At 34.1% G+C, this 27,643-nt stretch overlaps 1 protein-coding gene across 1 annotated transcript in view; it reads right to left on the bottom strand.

Annotated features, from left to right (window-relative positions):
• Positions 1-27,643, bottom strand: part of Smp_134860 (translational activator gcn1-related) — a gene marked incomplete at its 5' end in the record, with an annotated part of 60,305 nt that overhangs the window by 11,461 nt on the left and 21,201 nt on the right. The window contains 19 exons of the mRNA XM_018799618.1: positions 119-493; positions 863-1,444; positions 2,386-2,571; positions 2,714-2,968; positions 4,474-4,638; positions 5,342-5,602; positions 6,499-6,714; positions 7,155-7,427; positions 8,715-8,849; positions 10,919-11,139; positions 12,168-12,347; positions 14,006-14,123; positions 15,787-15,908; positions 16,977-17,226; positions 18,864-19,058; positions 20,835-21,233; positions 22,237-22,519; positions 24,352-24,794; positions 25,926-26,240. Coding sequence (XP_018651389.1) covers positions 119-493; positions 863-1,444; positions 2,386-2,571; positions 2,714-2,968; positions 4,474-4,638; positions 5,342-5,602; positions 6,499-6,714; positions 7,155-7,427; positions 8,715-8,849; positions 10,919-11,139; positions 12,168-12,347; positions 14,006-14,123; positions 15,787-15,908; positions 16,977-17,226; positions 18,864-19,058; positions 20,835-21,233; positions 22,237-22,519; positions 24,352-24,794; positions 25,926-26,240 — 4,974 coding nt within the window. The remainder of the gene's footprint in view (positions 1-118; positions 494-862; positions 1,445-2,385; positions 2,572-2,713; positions 2,969-4,473; positions 4,639-5,341; positions 5,603-6,498; positions 6,715-7,154; positions 7,428-8,714; positions 8,850-10,918; positions 11,140-12,167; positions 12,348-14,005; positions 14,124-15,786; positions 15,909-16,976; positions 17,227-18,863; positions 19,059-20,834; positions 21,234-22,236; positions 22,520-24,351; positions 24,795-25,925; positions 26,241-27,643) is intronic.

Raw genomic sequence — 27,643 nt, 5'->3', positions numbered from 1 at the left:
TAACCAATTACAATATTTTGATATAGTGATCAAAAAGGATAAAATATGTCTTATGAATATAATCTAGATAAATCACGAAGAGAAAAGATAAAGACGGTTGTTTAGGAAACTAACTCACCTTATTAACAAGCGAAGTAAGAGACTGCAATACAGCAACACGAACCACATTCGTCTGACGCTCACCCAGTAAACGAATGAGAGGACCAATGACTTTAATAACACAACCTTGAAGTGCTGTTCCATTCGCATGAATTATACATTCTGACAATCCTTGTGCTGAAGGTTCTTTAATGGTGGGACGCCCACGGAGTGTACACTCAGCATATAATTTAACTAAACTAACTAGTGGTAAAGTAGGATCTGAAAACCCAGGCAAATATTTTTGACTATCATTTTTATTAGCAGATGTTAACTTGTTCATTTCCGATATAGCACCACGAATACCTTGACGGAGATCACCAATTTGGGAAGTAATTGTTTCAGGGTTCCAACGCTATAAAAGTTAACGAATAATAATTATAAGAAGAGAAAGTGTCGTAGATACACTTAAACTACTGATTAGTAGTTAAAATAAAACTCAAAAAACAAGTAGACCACAAATACATAAGCAAGGAAGTGTAGAATGAGTTAAGAGATGTCTGAGAAGGTACATTATAACTGTTTCTTGTTATCTGCATGTAAATTAGCTACTGAGTTGAATTTCCATAAATTTGGCTGCGAAAAATCTTATTTAAAAAGGAATCAGAAATAATGTTCTGTGACAATGACGCAGAAATAAGACCAACTATCAAGAACTTTTACGGAAGCCGTTTCTTCTTGTAACAATAAATTCAGGACAATAATAACAACAAAAAAAACTAACTTTGAAAAGTGCTTCTAAACATTTCCATGCTTCCAATAAAGTAGTTTTGTCAGTAGAAGCTAAAAGACGACAAATATTACGAAGAGCAAGTGGATATGATTCATTCAACACTCGACTTATAACTTCTTTAGCATCAGGATTTTCCTCCATTTCATCATCATCGTCATCATCATAACTGTCGTCATCATCTGTGTCCATATCATCGTTGTCACTATAATCTTCATCTGAATTAAACGAGTCATCATCAGACTCCCCTTCATCTTCGAGATCGTCATCATCAACGTCAGATTCATCAGTTTCATCTTCATCGGAAGATTTATTGTTTACATTTGATTTCACAATTGACGTTTCAACATCAGAATGCTCTTGAAAACTAGCCTCAAGATAGGCACGTAGTAACCGTAAACAGGCAAGTCGATATGCACTAGAGCCGGGAACAAGTTTGTTTTGTGTAGTGGTAGTATTCGTGGTTTCATCAATTGTTACAGTGGTCGACAAACCAGATAATAATTCATTCAAAATTTGACGGATTCCTGTGGCTTCATAAATACATACAAGGACAGCAGCGCAATGTTCTAAATCCTACATTACAAATAACATAAAATAATAATAACGACAGAAATTTTAGATTATTTCAAAGTTAATACATTACATAAAACGGTGGTTGGGAATATTTATTATCTAGACTTAAACCCTTTCAATCGTAGATGGTCAACTCTATTTAATTCTAGACAATGTAATTTTGTATTCATCTTCTCTCATTTGTTTACTAAAGATTTCAGGTAATATTAAGAAGACGATATTGCACAGTCTATAGCAAGTTTATCTGTACATTTTGGTTATGTGACTACATCATGAATCTATTTTGTAGTTCACTGATGAGTATTTTTTGTTGTTGTAAATTTTATAGACTTACCGTTGCCTATTTTCAATTTCACTAGATAATGTCATTGAATACGTATTTCATAATTATATTCAGACTCTAGTATATATTATTATACATCATTTGCCGAAGCTGGGACTAGTTGGAAAAAGTGGAGAGGTGGTCAGTGTATGACATGGTGTCGTGACATGAAAGAAAGCTGCAAAGGACTAGCTTCTGTTGGTTCTTCACGACTCCCTGGTTGGGGTCCGAGAGATGGTGCTACACAGTGGCTAGAGACGTTATCAGATATGACTCAGAATAGAAGCCGATGGCGATCCTGCTGTAATCTTCTTTTACTTTCTAAATAAAGAGTGGTTAGACCCCCTTAACTGAAAGAGTTCTTCTGGTTGTACATTTCAGTTTCCCTCACCATTACTTTATATATATATATATACCTCACCCCTTTCTCTTCCCATTTTCATTGTTTTGTGTGACGCATAAAAATCTGGTGCCCCCTTGCATCGATATTTATGTGTCTAAATAAGTAAATAAATAAACATCATCAACCTGATATTGTATATATTTATGTATAGGAGTGAATGAAATAATAACCCAGAATATATATTTACTCGTATATGAACAAATAAAAGCGACGCACCTCATTTTCTGTTTCCTCTTCATTATCCTTATTTTTATTGTTCTGATTATAATTATCAGACTCAGACATCAATGATACAGTTTGTAGAAGTGCAGGTAAAATTCGACCAAGTTGTTTTGTAAGAGCTTCTCCAGCTACTGATGCAAGATAAGCAAATGCTTTCACATTGACCACTGGATGAGTTAGCTAATAATATAGACAATAGAGAGGAAAATTAACAACAAGAACAACAAAGGTTTATCCTTATTTAGATGAATTGTTTAAAAAAAATTTATGGATATGAGATTTTAAGAATAAACACCTATAAAGACAATAAGAATTAACTTACTTTAGGGACTAAATATGGCATAACAGCTTTGCCTTTAACAGCTAGTAATTGTTTTATACCATCTAACGCATATTGGCTAGTTTCTGGATCATCTAATTGAGCGAGTAGATCTGGTAGAATACCATCAAGTGAGCGTATACCAATAGCAGCATATAATAATTCAAATGTCTTGCCACCGTTACGACGTACCTCAACAAGTGGGTCGCATAAAGTACGTCGAATAGGATCTAATAAACTGTCAGCATAATTTGATAGCTAAATGGAAACGTTTAACAATATTTATTAAGAAAGGTTTACTATATATAAGTTTAAAAAAGGAAACAAATCGTGAGAAAGTTTTTCTTGTCAAATAACATGTACAGGAATGTATATGTATAACGATATTGTAGTGGAACAAAAGGAAACTATACAAACCAAAGGTCTACTAGTCAGTCGGTTTATATGTATATCCATTCAAGTTACCTTACCCCATTGGCACAGAGAGGTGAAGTTGTCAGGCCAAATCCCAGAATAGTAGAGGTAGTAACAATATTACTCGTAATACGAAATATCAAGTAACGAAGATAGGATTCGAAAAGAAAATATAAACTAGTGGAATTAGAAAAAATATACAAGGAAACCAGAATCTAGGAATTCGGGGGTAAATAAAGAAAAAATGTACGTGATTCATTTCAAATGATTTGGGATCATGTCACTCAAAGTCTTTGACAATTAGTTACGATAATCACGTGGACCCCAACCAGCTAGTCTACGCTTATTAACATGGGTTAGTCCATTTGTTAGTGACTTTATGGACTGATGCCATGTTTTGGTATGGCCACCACCAGCTTTCTTTCAGCTTATTCCTACACTAGAAAACATCACCTATCGAGGTAGACGGTGGTTGAGCAGAGGTAACATATGTCTCAAGCAAAACACAAAAATCAAGTGTACTAAATTCAAATACTTACTTTTCATAACATTTAAGAATGTTTCTTGTACTTTATAACAAAATACTTTGTTATATAACAGCAAAAATGCAAAATAATACCTATCGTTATATATACAATGGCAGCAAAGTTAACCCAGTTTATGAGTTCATATTACTTTGCTGACTTATATTTTGCGTCATATTTTTACTGTATGTGGATAAAGATAATAAGCAGCAGTCAAAAAAACAAAGTACCTGAAGTAAGATCGGAACCTAAGACCCAAGAGTTGATTGACTTAAGCAGCAAAACATTTCATTTCTAATGAAAATTTAGTTATTTTCAGAAAAACTGAATCGGTAGAACTCTATCGGCACTAAAGGAATAGATAAACATGACTAGTTAGTTACTAGTCAGTAGTAAATCAACTATGAATATCTTAGTTCTACGGGTCAGTTGCAGCCCAAAGAGACCAATGATAACGTCTAATACTACGAAGCTAGGTTGCGCAATTTTGAATTCCGAGGAGAAAATCAGTCCCCTTTAGATTGAGAGCAAGTCATGCTGACATGTGTCAACTGGTGCAAAATCTAGGTCTACAGTTTCCTGAAGACTAGCTCCAACCATCTGACATCCTAGAATAGAGCACGTTTGATTGAGTCACAGTGAAACTTAGTTGGTGGGATTTAATCAATAATAACACACTAGAAATACATGATATCAGTCACAACCCAATGATCACTCAATTGTAAGACTTTATCGTATTTACCAAATTTACAAAGAAAACATAAAAACACACATCGCGCATAAGAAGGAAAAAATTAAGGGCGATAAAAGCGTGATATAACTTACCAGATCAGACTGACAACTGCGAATAATTTCAATTAATCCAGTACAGACACCACGTCGTTGGTCAGCATCTGGAGAGTCTAAACCAGTTACTAATAGTGGGATAATCTCCGGAAGGATTCTTTCACCCAATTTGCGTACCATGTCACCAAGTGCACGAGCGGCAATCTTACATCCAGCGGGAGGAAAGATAGAAATATACAGTTAAGAAAGAAATAGGCTAAACTTTAAAAAAAACTGAATAACAACAATGTCAACAGACCAAATAATTACATAACAACAATTTCTTATGGAAGACCTTATTTTAAATTGTTGTCATTACAATAACAATAAGTACAAAGTATGAAAAACAAGAAATGAGCGATGAAAACTGCTACACAATTAGAGTAACAATAGAATTAGTTTTTATAATGACCAATTCAACGAGATTAGCAGGAAACCAAACTTCAAATCCATCACAGTAACCCTGCCACCATGATGGTTACTGTGAATTAAATTAGTGATGACTAATAAAGTGAATAAGGTATGTTGGTGAAATGGATGTTTAATTCGATTATGGAAGGCAATACGTGAAGTAAGTGTATCATATCGCTTTTTCTTTCAGTTTTATATTTATACAATTTCAAAGAAATGGGACTGTGCTTTCACTGTGAATCAACTGAAAAATTCAGCTTAAGTAACAAAACCTTATTGAAATCCTTTTTTGGCAAGATAAAACAATTTCCCACTATCATCAAAATAAAAAAGGAAACACCATTAACAAGAAGATGAAATGAATTCTGATGACTTCAATGCATTTCATAGTTTCAACCAGAAATTGTAAAAAGTAAATATCTAATTAAATGAACACATTCAATAATAACTAACTTACTTGTTGATGTTCACGAGAAGATGATCCTAAAGTATCCAATAATAAACGAACAAGTACAGGCATAATTTCACGTAAAGTTCTTGGAGTATTAGGTACAACAATTTTCCATATATGGATAGCAGATTGACGAACAAGAATTATAGGATCAGAACGTGATAAATGTAAACGAGCTAGTATACGATTATGACGTTCATCTCCTATAATTTCACGTAGACGTTCATGAGCTTCAACAGTACCAAATGTATCATCTTCATTTGTTGTCTATACAATGAAAACAAATATATTATTTATTGTTGTGTATAAACGATATTCAATATTAGATGATAAACAATATGGAGTACAAAATTAACTTTATGAGAAAAACTGACGAACGACCGGGGAAGATAGTATTTGAACTGTAAACATATACTCTCACCTAATACTTTTCATAAGATAATCAGAATTTCAATTCAAATAAGGTATTCTGTTGAATAAGTATAAGTTAATGGCCGAATTATATGGTAGATTAACTCGAGTTTAAAATGAAGACTAATGTATACCGAACAAGCAATATAAATCGGAACATGTCTTTTGAGTCTGCAACAATAATTGGATATATAAACTTAGATTATTATAGCTCTGGTATATGGGTAGATTTATAAATAAAAAAGGAAACGAAACTGTAACACCTTAATTACATATTTATCTTTAGGCAGAACCGTATGCAAAAGTAAGTGGTACCGCCCGAAATAAACGACGTTGAGTTGGGTTTGAACCTGAAATTCACAACACTTAGGAGACTTGAATTTCAGTTATACCAAAATACTGATCTATTGTTAGGATATAAATAGTGGATATTTGTCTATGCATATAAGCTTATTCAACAGAAAAGATGTACTTGGAGGCTTTCTTACAGAATTATAGTGTGTATATGGACAGTGATATTGACAGTAACAACAATCGAATTTGCTTCACTAATTAAAGTGTCAATCATTTTGTAGACTCGTTTATGATATATTAAAAAATCAATAAAATGAATTACAAAAAAGTCCTATTTGAGTACAGTTCTTGTGGAACGTGCAGAACGAAAACTTCGTCAGCATGTAAAATAAACTTTAAATATGATTAAATATACACTAGTAGAAAATAAATTTATTCAACGAATTCATTTCACATACTTTTGTAGTTCCTTTACCAGATAATCCAGATAAACGATATAATAATTCACCTAACAATTGAACGGATGAATGTCGTATACGCCAATTGGAATCAGTCATTCCTTGTTCTAATTCAGGTAATAATAATTCTAATGATGTTTCTGCAAACATATGGACTATACGTTGAGCTGCACGTAATGCTGTTTCACGTAGAAATTCAGTTTCATCAGATAATGACTACAAGTATATAGGTGGTGGGGGGAAGAGATTAACAAAGAAAATAATAAATTTGTAAAGAAATGTTTTAAAGTTAGTAAAAATGTAGGAAAATGTAGTAGATCAACAAAATCTATAATCAACACTGATAAGTATTTTTTTTATTTAAACACATAAACATCGGTACAATAAAGCACCAAATAGATATGCGCCGCAAAAATCTCATTTGATTTGTGTGAGGGCTGTGATACTGCCCAGGTGCGTGGCCATGTGAGAGCATTTCGAGAGGGAGAGCAAACTCTCCCCACTCTCGGCCGTACCAGGGCATTTGGAGGCACTGATAAATATAAGGGTAACACGTCCGTGAAACACATCTAAACAGGAAATCTTTTGTAAACATATACACATTGCATTAGAGTGAAAAAGATTGTAATCATGCAACAAATTAGGATGTAACTTACTTTAAGAATAGTAGGGATAATTGGTCCAATAAATTCAGCAAAATCATCTTGAAATACAGTTGGTAAATAAATGAATAACATTAAATAACCATCACGAATATGTGGTTGTAATTTAGATTCAGATGAAACTGTTCTAATTAAATCAGGTAAAACAACACGTAACTTTTCGATTCCCATACCGCCAAGTACTTCAGCTAATCCTTGAGCACCACCAGAACGATCAACAGATGACGTTTCCGATGTTAAAGTTGACATAAGCCATGGAAGTAGTTCCTAAGAGATTTTCAAAAACAAAAGCAAGCGCAATGGAAGAGATTGAATTTTTATCTTCACTTGAAGACGTTATACGTAAAATCTTTATTTGTATGTTAAAAGTTTGCAACTCAAACAATTTTGGTAAAAAGCATTCGTTAACATTAAAACAATATTTCCTGATTAGTGTACTAGTATTAGGTGTTAAATTCTATATTTTAATATCAATGGCAAACAGATCGAGTTGAACTTGACAGTGAAATTTGGAAAGTCAATGAGTTTTTCTAATTGTCCTACCGTTGAAACTTGTGTAGAATCTAACACTGGACTAAATTAAATTAAATCTCTATACAGTATGAAAATGAAAGTTGCTTTCGACATACTGAACATTTAACAGTTTATATTATTTTAGTTATAAGTAAGTTGTATTATGTAATCAAAATCAGTAATCATGAACTAGTAACTAATAGAATCTCAAGAAAGAGATTGTAACTATTTATTCCTATTATAAAATTATCATTATTATTTATTATTTAAACACATAAATATTGGTACAAGGAGGCACCAGATATATATGCGCCACACAAATCTTAATTGATTTGTGTGAGGGCTGTGATACTGCTCAGGTGTCCAAACTGAAGCAGGTGGTTTTCTTAGGAGGCCACACATGGAGCCTTTGACCTAAAGGTCTGATCCACAAGGCACTGGAGAATCGTGAGGAGATGAAGTCCCATGGTAGCCGGTGACCAACGATTGGTTCATACGCTATTCGTTCCGTCACGATACTGGAGCCCATGTGTACCATTGGTTTGGAATCAGGGTTTTCCAACTCCCCTAGGTGGACTTTCTGTGTCTACCACCCCGGTTAAAACGCCGGACATTCGCTTTTCGTCCTCTCAATTTCGTAAACAACACCGTGGCCACGAAAAGGCAGTGAGTAAGACTTCCTTGGCAGAGGCTATATTACGCATTGCCATGTGAGAGTATTTCGAGAGGGAGAGCGTACTCTCCTCACTCTCGGCCATACCAGGGCATTTGGGGGAGTATTATAAAAAGCGATGAGATATTTACTATAGAATGCAATATAGTCCATTTTATGCTACATTTGTAACTCATTATTCCGACGATTATATTATCATCATAGTTTGAAGCATTTATGGGTAATAATATGATGCAGTTCCATTTGCTTGACATTTAGACATTTATTATTGTTCAAAAGACAATGAATTGATCTTATAACAATTATGATAATAAAAAGATAAACATGAACATACAGACCGAATGTAAATTAATCAAGTTATAACTTACAGAGAAAGAAGATTCACCCATACCACGAACAACAGCACCAAGTGCAGCAGCCGCAGCTGAACGTACTTCAGGGACAGCATCCAATAAACATGTTTTTAATAATGGTAGAATAGTACTTATATAAGGTGATAACTCCTTAGTAGAATATTTGAAAAAGAAAATAGATTCGGCATTATTCATCGTAATTTAACACAATTACTAACAAAAATGTACAAAAATTTGAAATAACATATTTCAATAACATTTTTGAATTTACAACGCTAATTCGAGACGTTATATCCGTGCATATAAGACCCTACTTTCATTTGAAAATTGTGCTGATGGTACTGTTTAAGAGAACAAACAAAGCTTCATGATTAATCTATCCGACCCAGAGAACTTAACTCCATTGGGATCCCATTTCTAAAAGAATTTGTGATTGATAAATTTCACACGAGAAATAGTATAACATTAGTTGTTGGTGATGTCAGTTCCCCAGAACTCACTTGGTAAATGACTTATTTTGTATTTTATTTTGAAAATTTGAATTTCGTTGTTTTCGCGCCAAAAGCGCTCTTTTCGCCTTCATGTTGTATTTCCCACTCGGGAAAATCTTAAACGCTATTGGTTCGTTCTATCTTTTAGTATGCTATTTTGTAACGTTTCCCAAGAACAGTTTTATGCTGTATATATACGTTTGATTTCTTCCTGTTGGGATTGCTTGTGCTTCCGAAATATATTTTTCTCTACTTCGTATTGGACTTCTAACTCTAGTTAGCGGTGCCTGAGACAACGGATTAGAATAGCCTATCGTGTCACTGTGTCATTGACCTTCGTTCCGTTTACCGAGTAAGAAGAAATCGTAATTAGCATCAAGCATATCATTTGATGACGGTGATTTTGGAAACATGGATTCTTCTAAACTTGAATCATTACTTAAGCAGCAGCTAAAACTAATGTAGATATTGACAGATATAAAGAATCCAGCTCCCACACAGCCTAGCACATCTAATGCAACTACAGCACCATCAGTAGACGGCATCGCAAATAGCATTGCTGAGTTTCATTTTGATCCTGATGCCAGCATTACTTTTGACATGTGGTTCCGGCGTTATGAAGACCTATTTAAATCTGATTTTGCTAATCAAGATGATGCTTGGAAGGTCCCGCTGCTACTTCCAAAGTTGGGTGCAAGTGAGCAGGACAGGTACTGTAATTTGATCGTGACTTTGAACCCACGTAGTCGCTCTTTCTCAGACACAGTCCAGACATTAAGCCAACATTTCGGTGACAACTCATCATTGTTTAATACCCGTTATCAATGTTTGAAGCTAATTATAAACGAAGACGGTGATTTTCTTACGCATGTGGGCATCGTCAAACATGAATGCGAGCGCTTCCGGTTAAAGTCTTTGTCTGAAGACCAGTTTAAAGCCCTCATCCTCATTTGCAGCGTCCAGTCCCAAAAGTTCAGTGACATAAGCACACAGCTACTGTGTCGATTGGATCAAGATCCTAAACTCACCCTTGGTGACATGGCTAATGAATACTAACGCCTCATTAATCTACAACGAGACACAACTATGAGTTGTGGGTCAAGTCGGTCTGAAGTACGAGTAGTCTAACAGACAACTAACTAGAACAAATGTGCTCCCGCTACATCCAGTCCATCCCACTTCAGCTTAGTTCGACAGTGAATGAATATAAATCAAAAGAAATTTTCATGGCTAATCTTGAAAGAACCAAGCTTAAAGAAGCGATTGGTGAAATAGTGTATTATTCAATGTATGTTGATGACACCATCAGAGTATGTAATCGAAGCTCATAAGAATATCCAGTTTACTATGGAACGTGAAAACGAAAACAAGCTCCACCTTCTTTATATCGTAATAAAACAGAGAAACTATGAAACAGTCTAATGTTAAGTTTATAGGAAAAAATACATGGTATGGAATTTATTAGAATCTCAATAGCTTATAGTCTACCCTGTTACAAAAACGTACTGATTAAAAGTTTCACAGAACAGAAAGAATATGCACTATCGATACCCTAGAAGAGAAACTAATGAAGGTTGGAAAGTGGTTAAGGAACAACGGATGACTACAAAAATTTGTCGAGAAATGTAGAAGATATAAAGATAAACAGCCTGAAGAAACTACAGTAAATAAATAAATAAATAAATAAATAATAATAATAATATCTTTTTACGCCAAAAATCAGTTTACCTCTTTTCTGGCCAAACTGTGTAAATTGCCAAAAATTTGGGCAGCCATTTTACGTGTTTCAGTAGATCGATCAGCGAATGCTCGTTGTATAACTGGTAGTATAAGTGCTAAACTCGGTGCATCAAGAACATGCACAAAACATGTATCACGAAGTGCTGCTAAACAAGGTGTTTTATCTGCCAATGGCTGTTGAAGACAGTTAGTAAGTAATGGAACAAGAGCTAAATAAAAGAAAGAGATTCAATAAAATGTTCAGTAAACAAAAATAAAGTAGAATTTCGTGTATTAGTACTTTGTTTTATTACATTAAACACATCTTCCGATGTACTAATAGAACGTGTACACAAAATAATTACTACATCTAAGGTATTTACAAGTACTTGTCTACAAGATAGGTTGGAAGTAGGCTTAGAGGTTTGGATCAATATACATACAGATGGAATAAGTTTATCGTCTCGAAAATTGTTGATTGGACGGTGTTAGCAAGAGGAATTCGTTTTGTTGAAATATAGAAAATAACCGTAATATATAGTTAAGAACCTTAGATAGTCTGGCTCAAAATATATCGTTATGGTAAACTAGAATATTTAGTAAATAAATATTCATTAATACAGGTGGATTTGTGGAGACTGTAGAATTTTCATAGTTCAAACCAAGAAATGATCTTGGTTAGACTAACATTAAAAACCTGGAAGCAATGGAGGGCCGCTTCGCTATAGTATGGGATTTCTCAGCATTGTCCATACATGAACCCATTAGTTTCATGTTTTTCAACATCGACTTTATGTACACTATCAGGTGTTACTCGCTGAAGTACCGGAAGTCAACAGTAGCTACTAACTTGGTACTTTTAGACAGAAGATTCATAGAAAAAACTATTTCTACTCAAAAGTTGAAAATTATAATGACATTGAATGCTTCGTTTTTTGTTGTATACGTCATGATTTAGACTTAAACATTGTTCGAATTGTTAGTAATCAGAATTCTAAATTGTGTTATGTTACGTGATATGAATTTATGGTGGTTGAATGGTGTTTTCTGTAGGTTAAATAGTTTAATTATCGACCATGGGAACAGTATGAATTCATTTGTGTTTAAGTTTATTTGTCTACAGATGAAAAAAAACGAGGGACGATACAGACAATACAGAATGATAATACCAATGAAATGATAAAAACCAATGACAGTTATCAAGAGCGAAGTTAGTAAGAAAAAATTGAAATTGTCTATAAACTACACCGTAACATACCTTGAACTTCAGGATTACGAATCACTTTACCAATTTGAGTCAATGCTCTAATACCAGCTTGTTTAACACGGTCTTGTGAATCCACTAACACTTCTAGTAATCGAGGAACTATTTGAGGTAAACAAGCAGATAACTGTTTTGATGCACAATGCGTCATCGATGCAAGCAAATCTACAGCCTCTGTCATTATTGATGATGTTGGTTAACAAAGCAGTAAAAGGAAGTATAGAGAAAAATACAGTATATATTCTATTCAATAAACTGAGATATTAATGGTCAGTCAGTCAAAAACAACATAGAACTTGGAACAAATATGCATTGGTTCCAGTTATCATTGGCTTACTTGTATCGTTGTATATAATTTCAATTTATATCATTTATTTATTTATTTAAACACATAAATATTGGTACAAGGAAGCACCAGATACATATGCGCCATACAAATTTCATTCGATTTGCTTGAGGGCTGTGATACTACCCAGGTGCCCAAACTGAAGCAGGTGGTTTTCTTAGGGGACCACACACGGAGCCTTTGACCGAAAGATCTGATCCACAAGGCAGTGGAGCATCGTGAGGAGATGCATTCCCATGGTAGCCGGTGATCAACGATTGATTCGTACGCCATTTGTTCCCTCAGGATACTGGAGCCCATGTGCACCATTGGTTTGGAATCAGGGTTTTCCAACTCCCCTAGATGGACTCGCCTTGTCCACCAATTTATATCATAACCTTCAGTTGTCTTAAATGCTAGTTACCGGTTATTTAAATGAACAATCAAATATATGTGGTTGTGACAACGACCGTTCAGGTGGAAGTCACTTCATGAAATATTCTCGAGAACATGACATCTAAGTTTAACGATAATTTTAAGCTGAATCTATCACAGGATGCAACAACATTACATTTGCTTTCGTAACTATGTAAGGTGGTGAAGTTTGACGCAGACTTCTATAGAGTAACATTTTAAATAAATCCCTTAGGGTAATGATTCTAACTCAACGGGACTTCTTACTTAAGAAGAGATTCGTCAGCGTTATTAGTAAACACTTCCATATGATAGATACACACTGCAAACTCACGAAAGCTGGTGGAATCAGAAAGTGATACAGACTATACTACATGCTATGATATGTGACAATTACACAAATATCCACTTTGTATTTGTTGTATCCCGAAGAGAATTATGAATGGTAACTTTGAGGACTATTCATGGACCAATATGATATGTATATTTCCTATTGTATATTTGCTAAGTAACTTAACTATTCATATTCATTATGAGCTTTATTTTGACCCATGGACTATTACTGTACGATTTACCATTCCTGAGTTATACCCAGTCTATTAATTACTGTTTCCCCTATTCACAGCCACATTTGGTCAAATCGTGTGCAAATGTTATTTTCTATTTTATGGTACGATGTGGTCAGTTTGGTTGGTATATAAACCCAGTATGTTTGAGAATAATGATTAATATTGCAGAGGCTGTTATTGGTGTTCTGGACTTAGCTGGCTGGGCTAGGCAGATAGCAGAACTGATAAGTACTCAAGACTGCTCATACGGTTTTCGTGTATCACTGATCCGATCGATATTTCGCTCCTCTCCAATTGGAGGTCTAATCACGTCATATATTAAACAGGGAAATAGATGTAACAGTATTTACATCTATTATGTCAGAAAGTCTAGTAATTGGTAGGGAACTTATTGTAAAATTGAAAACTTATCAAGTAAGAATTAATAATAAGTAGTACGTCAACATGAAAAGATCACTGAACCACTTGTATGATTTAATATAAAAAGATAAAAGCTGAAAACTATTATATCAAAAATAACTAACCGGCTTTTGTACGCCAAGACTGTTGATCATCGATAGCTTTAAGTAGTGCCGGTAATATTAATTTCACACCATGTGCACTTAATTTACTCATAACTGCTCGTGCAGCATTTGACGCGGCCTGATAGAATATATATGTGTGTGTGAGAGAGAGAGAGAGAGAAAATGTATAAAAATCAGAAAAATGAAGTTGATAAGGATAAATTAAGAACTGATATAATGAAAGCTCTAATTTGGATCATTTTTACTCGGTGAAATATAGATATTGTACTGAACTGAACGATACCATATAGTTATTGGGATACATTCAGCTAAAGCGCCATAAAGATGAGATAACGAGATCAAAATAAGGTTTTATAGATTATTTCAAATTATTTAACGCCATTTTAAAATGTCCCATTAGAAAACTAAACTAAAGAAGATATTACGAATGAATGGATTTGAACACGGTTAATTCATAGAATTAAAGAGTTGTACTAAAACATGATTTCTATTTGACTTGCTTTTTCGACACTTTATATCTCTCAATCTAGCCGGTTTTATGTGGCACTATTAATTCTCATTGTATGAATTTGTTATGCCCCGATAAGCATAATGAATAGTAACTTTGGGATTTATTGATAAACCAATATTATGCATATATTTTTGTCGTATAATCGCTAAGTAACTAAATTATTCATATTCGTGTCCCCCTTATTATAAGCTTTATTTTGAACTACAAACTATTGTTATATGATTTACCATTCCTGAATTATGCCCTGTCTATTATTTACTAATCCCCCTATTCACAGCCACATTTGGTCAGATCTTGTACAAATGTTATTTTCTATTTTATGGTACGATGTGGTTAGTTTGATTGGTATATAAACCCAGTATGTTTGAGAATAATGATTCATATTGCAAAGGCTGTTCTAGACTTAACTGGCTGGGCTAGGCGGAAGGAGGACCAAAATGTACTCTAGACTGCTCGTACGGTTTTTCGTATATCATTGCTCTGATCGGTAATTCACTCCTCTCTGATCGGCAGTCTTATCACGTCATACGTTAACAAGGCATCCACTCGGCTACAAGTTATAACAGAATTCAACTTAGATACAAATGTTACAAATGTTCTTGTTGTAAATAAATTGAATTTCGTTTCATATGAAAAAAAGGTTTCAGGCTGTTTAGATTAACTTAATTATGACGTAGAGTATGTTATGTTTTGTTCGTCAGAAATAATCCCATCTTATTTATAATCCGAATTATTTGATCAAACCATATACGAAAAAAACCTCATGTCTCGATTATTGGTTGAATGAATGGTATAAACAATATTAGGAGTACTGATCTCTTAACAGTGTAATTAACAACAGTAATTGCAGGTCATAAGGTATTATGTAAAAACAAAAGGATTAAGAATAATATGTTGTTAAACGGTTGATTGTTTGACCAGTCAAGAGCTTTTTCACTACTTACATCCCTATCTAAAAGAAGAAAGAGTTTACAATGCATAGTAATGTTATTGTATGACTCACTATCACTAATTACATAGTAATTTGAATTGTCCATCTTGCAAGCCTGCAAAATAAGTTCATGTTCATGACGAAAACTTTAGTTGAAAAGAAATGATCGTTATGCACACAGATTCGGTATCTATTTCAAGGTGAATAATTCAAGTCTCAGTAGTGTATTCTGTAATATTGAGAAAACCCGATAAAAATTACTACAAAAATGTTCGTTTTTTTAAAAAAACATTGTTCTCAGGACTTGTTAACCGGGTGACTTTAATAAGTAGAACTTACTTCTCTTACACCAGGATTTGTATCACCAAATGTATTCAATAGAGGTGTAATGAGACGAACAACATATGGTTCGAAAAGACGACCCATTCCAAGAGAAAGTCGTTCAACAGCCATTAGTGCACCTACAAAGGTATTTTAGAAAGAGGGTAATTCTTCCGAAAAATTCTTCAAGCTTTACCCAATAAAATATAAATATTGTAGAGTGAAATGAATCATACGAATTATATTACAGTTGAAACTAGCCCGAATTCTTAATAGTGAATAGTTTGTCCAAAAATAGAACTACCATATATTAAAAAGAACTGAATAACTGGTAGACTTTGTCATGAGTACTCAATTATGATATTATGTATGCAAGTAATGACTTTTTTTTATTTACGCTTGTGGTTACCGAAAAAATCACTTCTGAAACTAATAGGAACTTGATATTCACTCAACTCTGACTCTGGTATAATGCAATGTTGAAAGTAATTGGTAGCTTGGTGTTTAAGTTGTGTAAATGCTGACTGTAATGTGATAGACAAGAGAATTTTTGTGTGACTAAAGTCAAAGTGGTTATTATTATGCACTTGAGACGCCGTTAACTTCATTGCAATGTCAATCTGACCGTATAAGATCAATTATATGACAATACCTTTCTACTAGTTTACTAATTCAGTTCGCTGTTTCCAAATTGCTAAAATTGAGTATATATATATATATATATATATATATATATATATATATATACGTCCTGGATTCCACTGCTAGTCACTATCCATCTATGCTTACCATGCTTGTGAATGTAGGCTATATCGAGGCAATACGCACAGTATGCACATATGCCAATTAGAGACTGACCAGTTGCAGTCCTAACACATCAATGGTAAGATTCAAACACACAATACCAAGTGAATTTATATATATAATAGCCCAAAAATTAGTCCTGGAAGTTACTATTCCTTCAGCCTTTGTTCGGATATAACGGGAACCACTGAGCCACTTCTCTACTTAAATATATACCAATATCGAATGTTTTTTTTTACTGACAGTAAGTAATATTGAAAGTTACTTTGATTCGTGTTTAATAAATCAATCGAACGGTTTCCATGTCACATTAATACAAATTTTATTTTAACCTCGAGGAAAAATCAAAAATCAAATGTAATTACTAGTTTTCTGGACCATTTATTGCCAGAAAAACAATTTACCTTCACGACGTTTAGCCACTTTAGTATCATCCAACGCTGGCATAAGTTTATCAATAATTCCATGGTGTTTTAATGACATAATGCCTAACCCTCGAGCAATTCCTGCGATCCCATGAGCTGCACCATGACGTTCAGCATAATTATTACTACTTAACAGAGTAGTCATTAATTTATTAATGGTTTTCGAAGTTTGTTCTTCAGATAGTTTACCAATCAGTGATGCTAAACAGTCTTCCACAGCTTGTTGAACCTAAATAGAATATGAGTAAATACAAAATATACATCAGAATGATTATTTCCTTTTTTATTTAATACATATAAAACCTGGTACAACTGGAGCACCGAAAATGTACTCGGCATACAAATAGAGATATAAGATTGTGGATAACATTTGCTTCCAAACAAAATAGTAAGGCCGACAGTAGGGAGAGTTCGTTCTCTCTCGAAATGCTCTCCTTTGGCAACCTGTTTATAGCTAATACCAGGGAACTTTTACTGATTACTTCTTAGAAGCAAGAATACTTTTTACGAAAGAGAGGGTGAAAATCGAACGTCTATCGCTTGGGCTGTGGATATACAGAGTTCACCTAGGAGTTCGAAAACCTGGATTCGCAACCAATGGTCTGCATGAGCCACAGGACCTGAGGTAACGGACGGCGTATGAGTCAATTATGTTCAACCTCTTCCATGGAACTTCATCTCATGACATCGCTCCACAAACTTGTGGATTGAGCCGTTATGTAGAAGGTCTGAAGAGTGACCTTCATAAGAAAAATATCTATTTCAATCTGGGCGCTCAGGTAGTATCCCAGGACACAAAAATATTTCAATGAGTAATCATAAAAAAATATAGGCATGATATTGCTTTGTGTGAAGAGAAAAATTATTTAAGATAAATTAACAGTTGTCGGTTAGTCACAAGATTTTAAATTACGGTAGACGTGTTAGAAAGAAACAGTTGGGTTCTCATCAGCTAAGAAAGTAATTAAACGGGATCATATAATCTCAATAAGTAGTGTTTTTTGAGTTGAAAAAATAAAACAAATATACCTAAAATGAATTCGATACTACACGAATGAAACTCTTATCTAGTGTGTTTAGATAACATCTAGTTTAGTGTCTAGATGCTCTACTCAAGTAATGTGTGGCCAGATGATTTGGTATTGCTTTTCACAGTCACAAATTCTGAATGTTTTTTCACCTACTACTATTATTATGATTGTGAAGTTGTAATGCCGTGCGTCGTTAATCGTTCACCTCGATTAACCGTTATAATACAAATCCTAACGGTGCATAAATCAGAAGGCAAAGAGAAGAGGCAGCCACAGTTGATTGTCAAATAACGCAGGCCAGAAAGTTATGAGCACATGAGCAAATATCAGCGATCGAAGCAAAAATGACACGCATTGGAGATGACAGGTAAGCCAACTCACTTTAATCAACCGTTAATCAATATTTATAGTCAGACAAGAATATATGACAGACATGTGATAAATGGGATAACAAGTGTACACACACCTACGCTCATATAAAAATGGTCAGGATTAATAAGTGAATAATGAACAAGGTGAAAACATGACTCATGATGGATAGGTGAATTGACTTGTCCATAAGTTAGAATAAGGCATGTGGGCTTAACATAACAACCGATACTACAAATTAACCGCTGTTGATGCTGTACTATAACGACGATGAAAGCTTTGGGATTAAACTTCCCAGTCAAGAGAACACAATACAGTCAGAATCACCTATCTGAGCTACAAATCTCCGCTACTTAAACTCACTGATTACATTTTCTTTTTAGTTTAAACCCATTTTATGCACACAAAAAATTTATTTCTAGCACACAAGATGTTAAATCATATAATACAAAATTAATTAACTTACTAAATCTGATGGAAAACTTAATGTATTCAACAAACGATTAAAAATAGTACCGACTCTTGGATCAGTAGTATCTAAATGTTGAGATAATGAACCAGTTAAAATGAGTATAGATTGACGAACAGAGTCTAATTCAGGGATATTTGGAGCTTTATTTACATAGTTTTCAAGTATTGGCAAAATTTGACCAATATATTGCTAGAGAAGTAAATAGATATACAAAAAATATATACTTTATTTAAAGTATTCAATAAACATACTGAGACTGATGAAATATGTAAACTATAGTTTGAGAAAATGGAATTCAGACTAACTTTATTAATTGTAATTATTTAGACTGAATCTAAGTCTTTTGAATAATGTTATGCGTTTTATAGAATTTTTCAGTGAATGATGATACAGTTCACTCAATATCTGAGTATCCCATGTTCGAATAATACTTTAGGGAGTTGTATAAAAGAATGTATGAACTAGCCAATATATGTATTGGTTCAAGTAAGAAATAACCTATTTTTAATACAGTTGAAGTGCAAAATGTTGCTTCAGGATTGGGTTGCATCGGCACCTGAACTATTGATAGGGAGTGATGTAGTTGAGTGTATCGACCGCTTCACTTATCTTGGGAGTCTCATCAGCCCTTATGGTCTAGAGTGTGACGAAATCTTAGCACGGATACAGAAGGCTCGTCAAGCTTTCACCAACTTCGTCATTTATGGCGTAGGCGAGATATCCGTCTAGGAACCCAAGGACGGGTTTACTGTGCAGCAATTCGTTCCGTCCTACTTTATGGCAGTGAAACATGGCCGATAAGAGTAGAGGATATTCGTAGGCTACTAGTATTCGATCATAGGTTTCTCCGAAGCATTACTCGTATATCCTAGGACCACCGCACCGAGTAAGTAATGTAGTTGTTAGGAAACGGGTACTAGGTGAGGACAGCAAATCGGTCGATGAAGTAGTGAAACTTCATCAGTTGAAATGGCTGGGACACGTGTTACGTATGCCCAACCACCGACTGCCTCGACGTGAAATGCTTCATGGTGTAGGAGTAGGTTGGAAGAAAGCTATGGGCGGCCAGACCAAAACGTGGCACAAATCCATGAAGTCACTGGCAATTGAACTGAGCCGTGTTGGCAGGTGCAGACTACCTGGTTTGGATTCGCGAGATGATAGCGACCGATGGTTAGAGACCCTGAATGACATGGCTCAAAATCGTTTGCAGTGGCGAAGGTGAATCCACTGTTTGTGTTCTTCCAAATTCTAATCTTCTGAATTCTTCATGTCTGTATCCTTTTTCTCTTTCCAAATTTATTTCATTGGATTATACTCCTTCAATAGCATCTTCAAACCCTAATCTTTCACATAATGCTTATACTCTTACTACTTCTACCACTATGGGATTTGAATCGACAACTGCATCTCTGTGTTATGTGGTACGGCAACTCGAACTGATGTACATGCGTACGAAGTTCTACGTTGTGACTGACTGATTGACAGTTGAAGGGAAGAAAAACAATACGTGCCTTACAATAAATACCTTCTACATGCTTCGAATAATGTTCACTAGTCAGTCATAATTCATATACTTTATATTGGACGACTGAAAAAATAAAGTTGTTTTCAACATCTATATATCTACTCTAATGGCTGGTACCAAAAACTCAAATACTTAGTGAAGAAAATACAAGATAAGTTTTCACAGTTGATTTCTTCCGTACACTAGTTGGAATATTATAACAAATCAGTTATTGTCTTATATTATCACAGTCTTGATAATGTTAAAATAGAATGGCAGAATTGTCACCTTAGAATGTTGTTTGTCTTTTCATAAAGAGACAATTATCCGTAAAAAAACTAATTATAACTTTACATCGATAAGTACGAGGAGAGAGAGTAGAAAAAAGTAATTTGGTGAATTAAGTATCCAGAAGTGTACACATAAACACACAAATATGGACAGTGATAAACACAAACCTTTCCAAAATTACGGACAGTACGTAAACCTGCTTGAAGCATTTCGGATTGTACTGCTGTATTACGATCATTCAATCCATCACTAACAAGAAAACGGAATATATTTAGCAACCACATTGGTGATTGGTTTGGCATATCATCATTAGTAGAGGACAAATTGTCTGTGTTGGAACTGTTAGGATTGATATTATCTTCAGTTTTTTCTTCATTATTACCAACCAATAAACTTTGCCTAAATAATATTTGTGACGTAGATGATGATGATGATGTTGACAACGAAATAGCAGGTGCATCAGATAGTCGTGTCAAAATCATGGCAAGACCAATGCGTTCACGCCATCTGTCAGGTGACTCAGGACAAAGTATACGACCCATACTATCTTGTACAGCAGGATCACGCTGTCGATACAATGAAATAATAATAAGCAAATTATTTGCAAAAAGGCGTCGAGTGAGAATACTAAAAAGAATTAAATAAAACTTAAACGACAAAAGAAAAGTAGGCAGTGATAATACATGAAATCTGTTCATGAATATGTGAACGCAACTACTTAAGGTTAAGTTCGTTCAGTAACAAAGACAAATGTGTGGTTGTTAATCAATAGTTTTTCTGCTCATAATGATTTTGAAATGTTTACTATTTCGGTGGGCATTTTCATAATAGTGTTAGTGATAGTTGGTCCCATTGGTACAATCTTATTTTGGTTACTTGAATAAACCTTCTAAACTACGGTTCTCTCTTGAATTGACCAGCGTATATATATATATAAAGTATCAGACATAAAATATGGAATGTGGCTAGCTGTGGAACGTAGGATGCGGATGTCGTCTTGTTTATGACTCTTCAGATAGATATACCTGCACGTTAGAGTTGACGTTCACTACGGGGTTTGAATCCGGATTCCACCGCTAGTCACGTTTTATCTATTTTGCGTAAGTTTGTGTCAACGGTTATATCGATGGAATCCGCACTGGATGCACATATACTAAGACTAATCAAAATCCATTTAGGAATAGCAACAATGGCATAATGCAAACCATTGTTTAGTTCAAAAGTAGAGTCCTATCCGTTGAAGGATTGGAACGAAAAAAAAGTTAAAACTCTATTAAGCACTATTCTTGTTCTTTATGGTGATAATTGATGTCAACAATGAATTCATTAAAGCGTCTTTGAGGCTAAAACAAAGACTTTTGTCTATCCATTCAGTTATAACTTTGATTAACATTTATTATAACAGAAAGTCGGTTGAAAACAATGAATCAATAAGAATTAACCCTTCGTTAACCATTAATCACCTTTTAAACATTACATTTAGATAACCTACAACCTACAACATATCGCAGAAGAACAGAATGAATAATAAAAACATTAGTAGAGTTGGCTTTAAAAATAGAAACTTACATGTAACATGACATGATACATGTGTACCAACATATCTAAAGCCACACTAATTTCATCATTATTACGATCAAGAAGGCATAAAGCAAATGCATCAGCTATGCTTAACTGAACTGAAACATTAGGACGAGTCGCTTCCAACAGCAGACGTTGAGCAAGGAGCATTGGATTTAACAGAACAGTATCATTTGGTTTTTCCAAAAGTGCTTTTACACCATTTTGTGTTTTTGTATAAAATAACTGTGTATTTTCACATTTTGTATCTAACTGAAGCGAATGCCATATTCTAAATAAAGAAAAACGATAATACTTTTTTAATGTAATCATCTCTTTAGTTAGCTGTCAATTTTTTTAAAATTTCATACATTTAATATCTTTTCAATCACCACTCGTATTGTTACTAACTCTAGTATTCTATGATTTGAACTAACAATTTTACCTTTCTGTGCTAATGGAGTATGGCAACTTGAACCGCTGTACATGCCTATCAAGTTCTATGTTGTAACGGTCTGAATGACTAATACAAACCAATACATATGTGTGACATATTTGTTTTAGTGTATAGATTAGTTACTTGGTTGCTGATCCATACACACACAAGGAAATTAAAGGTAAGCAAATGTAGTTCATCACGATAGAAATTTACCGCTTTTCAGTTGAAAATTTACTCAAAAGTTACGAGTGATTGGTCTACTGTATCTGACACAAATAAATTTAGAGATAAATTAATTCTCAGTCAGTCATAATCGATGTAGGGTCGGACACAAATGTGTATTGGTCCAAGTTGGCATTGAAACTCTACTTGTGAGAATGAATATTAAAAACAATCAAACGGGAATTCGCTTATTGTCATGAATACTGAAGATTTTACGTACTACTGACGCTTCACAGTGGGTTTTTCAACCATGAAAATAAACTTAACTTGCAATCTTTTCCGGCAAAGTTGATCTACAACCACTTCTATGTGGTTGAAACTTACAAAACAGATATCCTGTGATAAATATAAGATTCATCTTAGTTTGCTCAAAGCAATCAACAGGAATTTTGTACATAGGTTTTGTGTCGCACTTATCACCAAGGTTTGTCTGGATTCTTATAAGAACCAGTTCAGCTCTATGTGGGATTTGGAAACTCATAATCAAGTGCCATCAGAGATGTCACATTATTGAGTTATCAGAACGGCAACATGGTATGTTTCAAATGACAGTAATTCTAAATGTTCTCTTGACAATCGAATAATAATCAATTACTAGATTAAGACTATAAAAGAAAACTACGCAACATTGATTGGTCACGGAGTAGTGACCTATGTCATGTTTGTATAGTCCTTAGAGCTGATAGAAACCTACCGACTAGACAAACGTGATATTAGTCGTCACTCTGTGATCGAAATACGATGTGAATATTTCAGTCCTGCATAAGGTCAGTCACGGCTTATATAGTTCAGTGACAGTGTCGCAGATTTTGAAGCTAGGAGATATTAGTTCGAATCTAACAGGGAACACAAATCTCTTAAGATAACGGAGAAACCTCGCTGACAAGCTCCAATTAGTATGAAACCTAGATTTAGGGTCGCCTCCCGAATACTTCCAACCACCTAACATCGATTTATTTGACTAGAGAAGCTTGAAGATTTTATTATGATTTTAATTTTAGTGATTCAGATTGATGTTTAAAAAATACAAAGAGAGAGAAAAATGAAATGTTAACAACCCAAAACTGTTTGTTTATTCGTCTTTCATACGACAATTCAAGAAGCGTTTTAAAGGAATACTGTGATTAAGATGAAAAAAAGAAATTGTGTGTTAGAGAGGGGAGAGAGAGAATAGACAGAATCTGAATACATACGGAAACAAGAAATTTGAAAGATAGAAATCACAAAAGGTTTATGGAACACCTATTAATAATGAACTTCACTGACGAATGTTTGAATATCGTTTGTTTATTCTGTCGAAAACACACACTTCTATACTCTTATATGACGTCGTTTCCGTCTCTGTTGAATGCTTTTTTAGTTACTAAATGATGAGTTTATGATTATTACTTCTGTTAGTGGAAAATCATAAAGTTATCCATAAATTTCATCTTTAAAAGAGAGAAATACATCAACCTACTTACTGTTCAGCTAACTGAGCTATATGAGTTGATCGATCGCTACGAATGATCCAAATACGAACCTGTACAAAAGACCAAATAGGTAATTTTGGCCAATCAGCTGGAGAAGAATATGGTTTAGTACACATTTGTTCAGTGACCTGATGCTTTTCTGCCGCAGCTGCAACTGACTGAGTCAACTTCTGTTTACGTCTTTGATTTTTATTTAATTTTTTTCTGGGTTTACCATCAGATTTTTCAGGTGGGATGACAGTCCCACTATCTTCATCAACATTTGCTTCATCCTTGAGATTAGATTCTGTTGGATTCTTATCAACTGATGTGATGTCGATATCTGTAGGCTCAGTAGAATCTTGAATAGATTTTGAGTCAGGTGAGAATGATCTTTCCTGTAGTTTAATTAGTTCAATTACACGAGGTATCCGTTCGACAAGCTTGTAAAGACACTGAAGAGATACAATAAATGGCAAAGAATATACATGAGTAAGAGTTTTAAAAAAGTGTAAATCAATCGTACAGAATATGCTCTCTAACGGTAGTTTGAAGGTTTTGCATTCTAAGTCAGAAAATGACTAGTTAATGGATGGGGAGATTATTAGACAATAAGTTCTAACTCCATTCTGCTTTGTTTTGAGCATTTGAATGATAAAGAGAATTCAGCGAAGAAAATTTTCTTTTCGACGAAATCATTTACTTAAGCTGTACATTCGTATATATAGTGATATGGAAAGTATATGTCTACAGGAGGCTAGAAAAGATTGCATTATAAATTGATTCGACAATAAATAACAAATGAGGTGACGTACTAATCAAGGGGTAAGGAAGAAAATAATTTATGGGTCAGATAATAGTTCAAATAGTAGTTTGAATCTCGCGAGTGCGGGATCGTGGATGCGCACTGCTGAGGAGTCCCATAATAGGACGAAACGGCCGTCCAGTGCTTCCAGGTTTTCCATGGTGGTCTAGCTTCAATTGACTCATGATCTCAACTCTATAATATTTTCTTCCTTACCCCTTGATTAGTACGTCACCTCATTTGTTATTTATTGTCGAATCAATTTATAATGCAATCTTTTCTAGCCTCCTGTAGACATATACTTTCCATATCACTATATATACGAATGTACAGCTTAAGTAAATGATTTCGTCGAAAAGAAAATTTTCTTCGCTGAATTCTCTTTTTCTTATTCAATGACATTATGAGTTATTTTAGTCATTTGAATGATATTTCTAACCAGAATATAGTAAATTCAGCTTAAAACCTGATATATGGACTTGTATTTCGTTACCGACATATGTTCAATTTGAAATGTTAAGCCTACTTTGTCGATCTAATTCAAGGTTTACAATAGGCAGAAAAATATTTTGCTTAAATACTTTAGTGCTGCTGCGGATAGTATACACTATTGCTTTGCTACAACCTGTTTAACAGAATATCATCCTATCAGTAATGAACAGTAGTAACAGTAAATAGCGAACGAAAACAGATGAAATATTTTGACTAACGAGGGTTTTAATCAAATATTTTGCCCAGAAAAAGGATTGATAAAACTAAATATTAAAAGATTAATACTTACACGAGCTGAAATCTCTCTCGCCTGCTCAGATTCCGATACTAAACTAATTAGTAGAGTGGAAACTATTGGATTGGCTAATTTACCAATGAACTCATCATTATGTTCCAATCTATGTACATAATGTACAAATAAATCAGTAATTAACATCATTAAACTTGTGGCGGTGAATGAAATCGATTTACGTGAGGCCAAATCATCAGTATTCAACGAATCATTGAATGGAACATCATCCGACAAATCATTTTCATTCAGGTCGTTTGAATCTTCATCAGTGGCAGGATCTCGTGAACAACCATCAGCTAATTGGCGCAACAACTTTATCGTAAGTAATAAAATCATCATAGAATGATCAATTTTGAAAAAAGAGAAGGAAGATATTGTGAAGTATATCATCGTTAGGAGAAACAAAGGAAAATTAATTCCGATCATTTAATTCAACAAAATGACGGTAAAACGAAATGATAGGGAAAAAACATTCTTAGCTAACTGTGACTAAAGCCGAGTCTCATGTTAAAAAATAACTAATTTTGTGATGTCAGTAAAAATATTAAGTCCGATCTATGTTGGCGCTTGAACATAGATATTAATTAACTAATTTAACTACAAATTATATTGAGAACTGTTTAGTTCAACTGACTTAATGGTTAAGGTATTCGACTTTCAACCACTAGGTCATAGGTTCAAATCACAGCCTACTTATTTCGGTTTTCGGAGATCGGGTAGTGGTATTATTAGGACTCGTACATAAATTTTGGATTAGGGCCGAGTTAGCAGCTCTGTACTTGGGGAGTTGAGCATCAATAAGCTATGTATCTTTTGATTAATCTATATGTGATAGATTAGTTATCAAGTTAGAATAGAAATATAAATTGTGTGAAAGAAAAGTAACCCCGAAACATACTACTAATAATAATACTACCACTTTACCATACAAACTAGCTTGAATAACAAAGTACAAACTCAGTGAGATTACTATATGATTTCAAATAAGTATTTTTTTTTACAAGAGAAGCCACTTTACATTTAATTCTAAAAACTACTAAACAAAACCATAGTACTATAGTGAACGGCAATAGGAAACTCCTTTCTCCAAGACAATAATAATATTGTCTTTTCTCAGATTAATTTAAAATGCAAAGTTAGAACAAAAAGAGGTTCATTGTTCGTAGTAGTTAAGATGGTTTTGAGGAAGTGAACGGTAAAGAAAAGTAATCATGTAGGACTTAATTTGTTCTACAGATATTCTATTAGAACTGTTAACGCGACCCAGAGTCTATTTGAAAGCTATGGTTAGGACAAGGACAATTTGGTTCCAAACTTTATCTGTTTCGACCAGTATTGCGTGTCTTATCGAAATGAATAAAAAAAATACGAGTTGCAGCCACACTAATATGATAGAATAATAATGTCCTTCAATTGGCAGGTCACATGCAAATACAGATACATCAGACCAGATTGATGTGGTGGGGAATTAAGCAACGGTTTGATTGGTTAGTTATGGACATAACTAAAAAGTATAAACTATCAGAATCGTTTTTATAGATAGATAATATTAGTAAGCATTAATAACAACTCATTTCTATACAATCCTATCGAACTTAGTCATGAGATAAGTGAGATAACAAGAAGAACTGTCACTATACGTGTGTAGTGACTTAGTTTCGTTAATCAATCACCTTGATAATCATTGGCAAATATAAATCACCAACGCTGTTTAA

Source organism: Schistosoma mansoni, chromosome 3, assembly GCF_000237925.1.
Source record: "Schistosoma mansoni strain Puerto Rico chromosome 3, complete genome".
NCBI lineage: Eukaryota > Metazoa > Platyhelminthes > Trematoda > Strigeidida > Schistosomatidae > Schistosoma > Schistosoma mansoni.
This window is presented reverse-complemented; position numbering and strand designations above follow the sequence as displayed.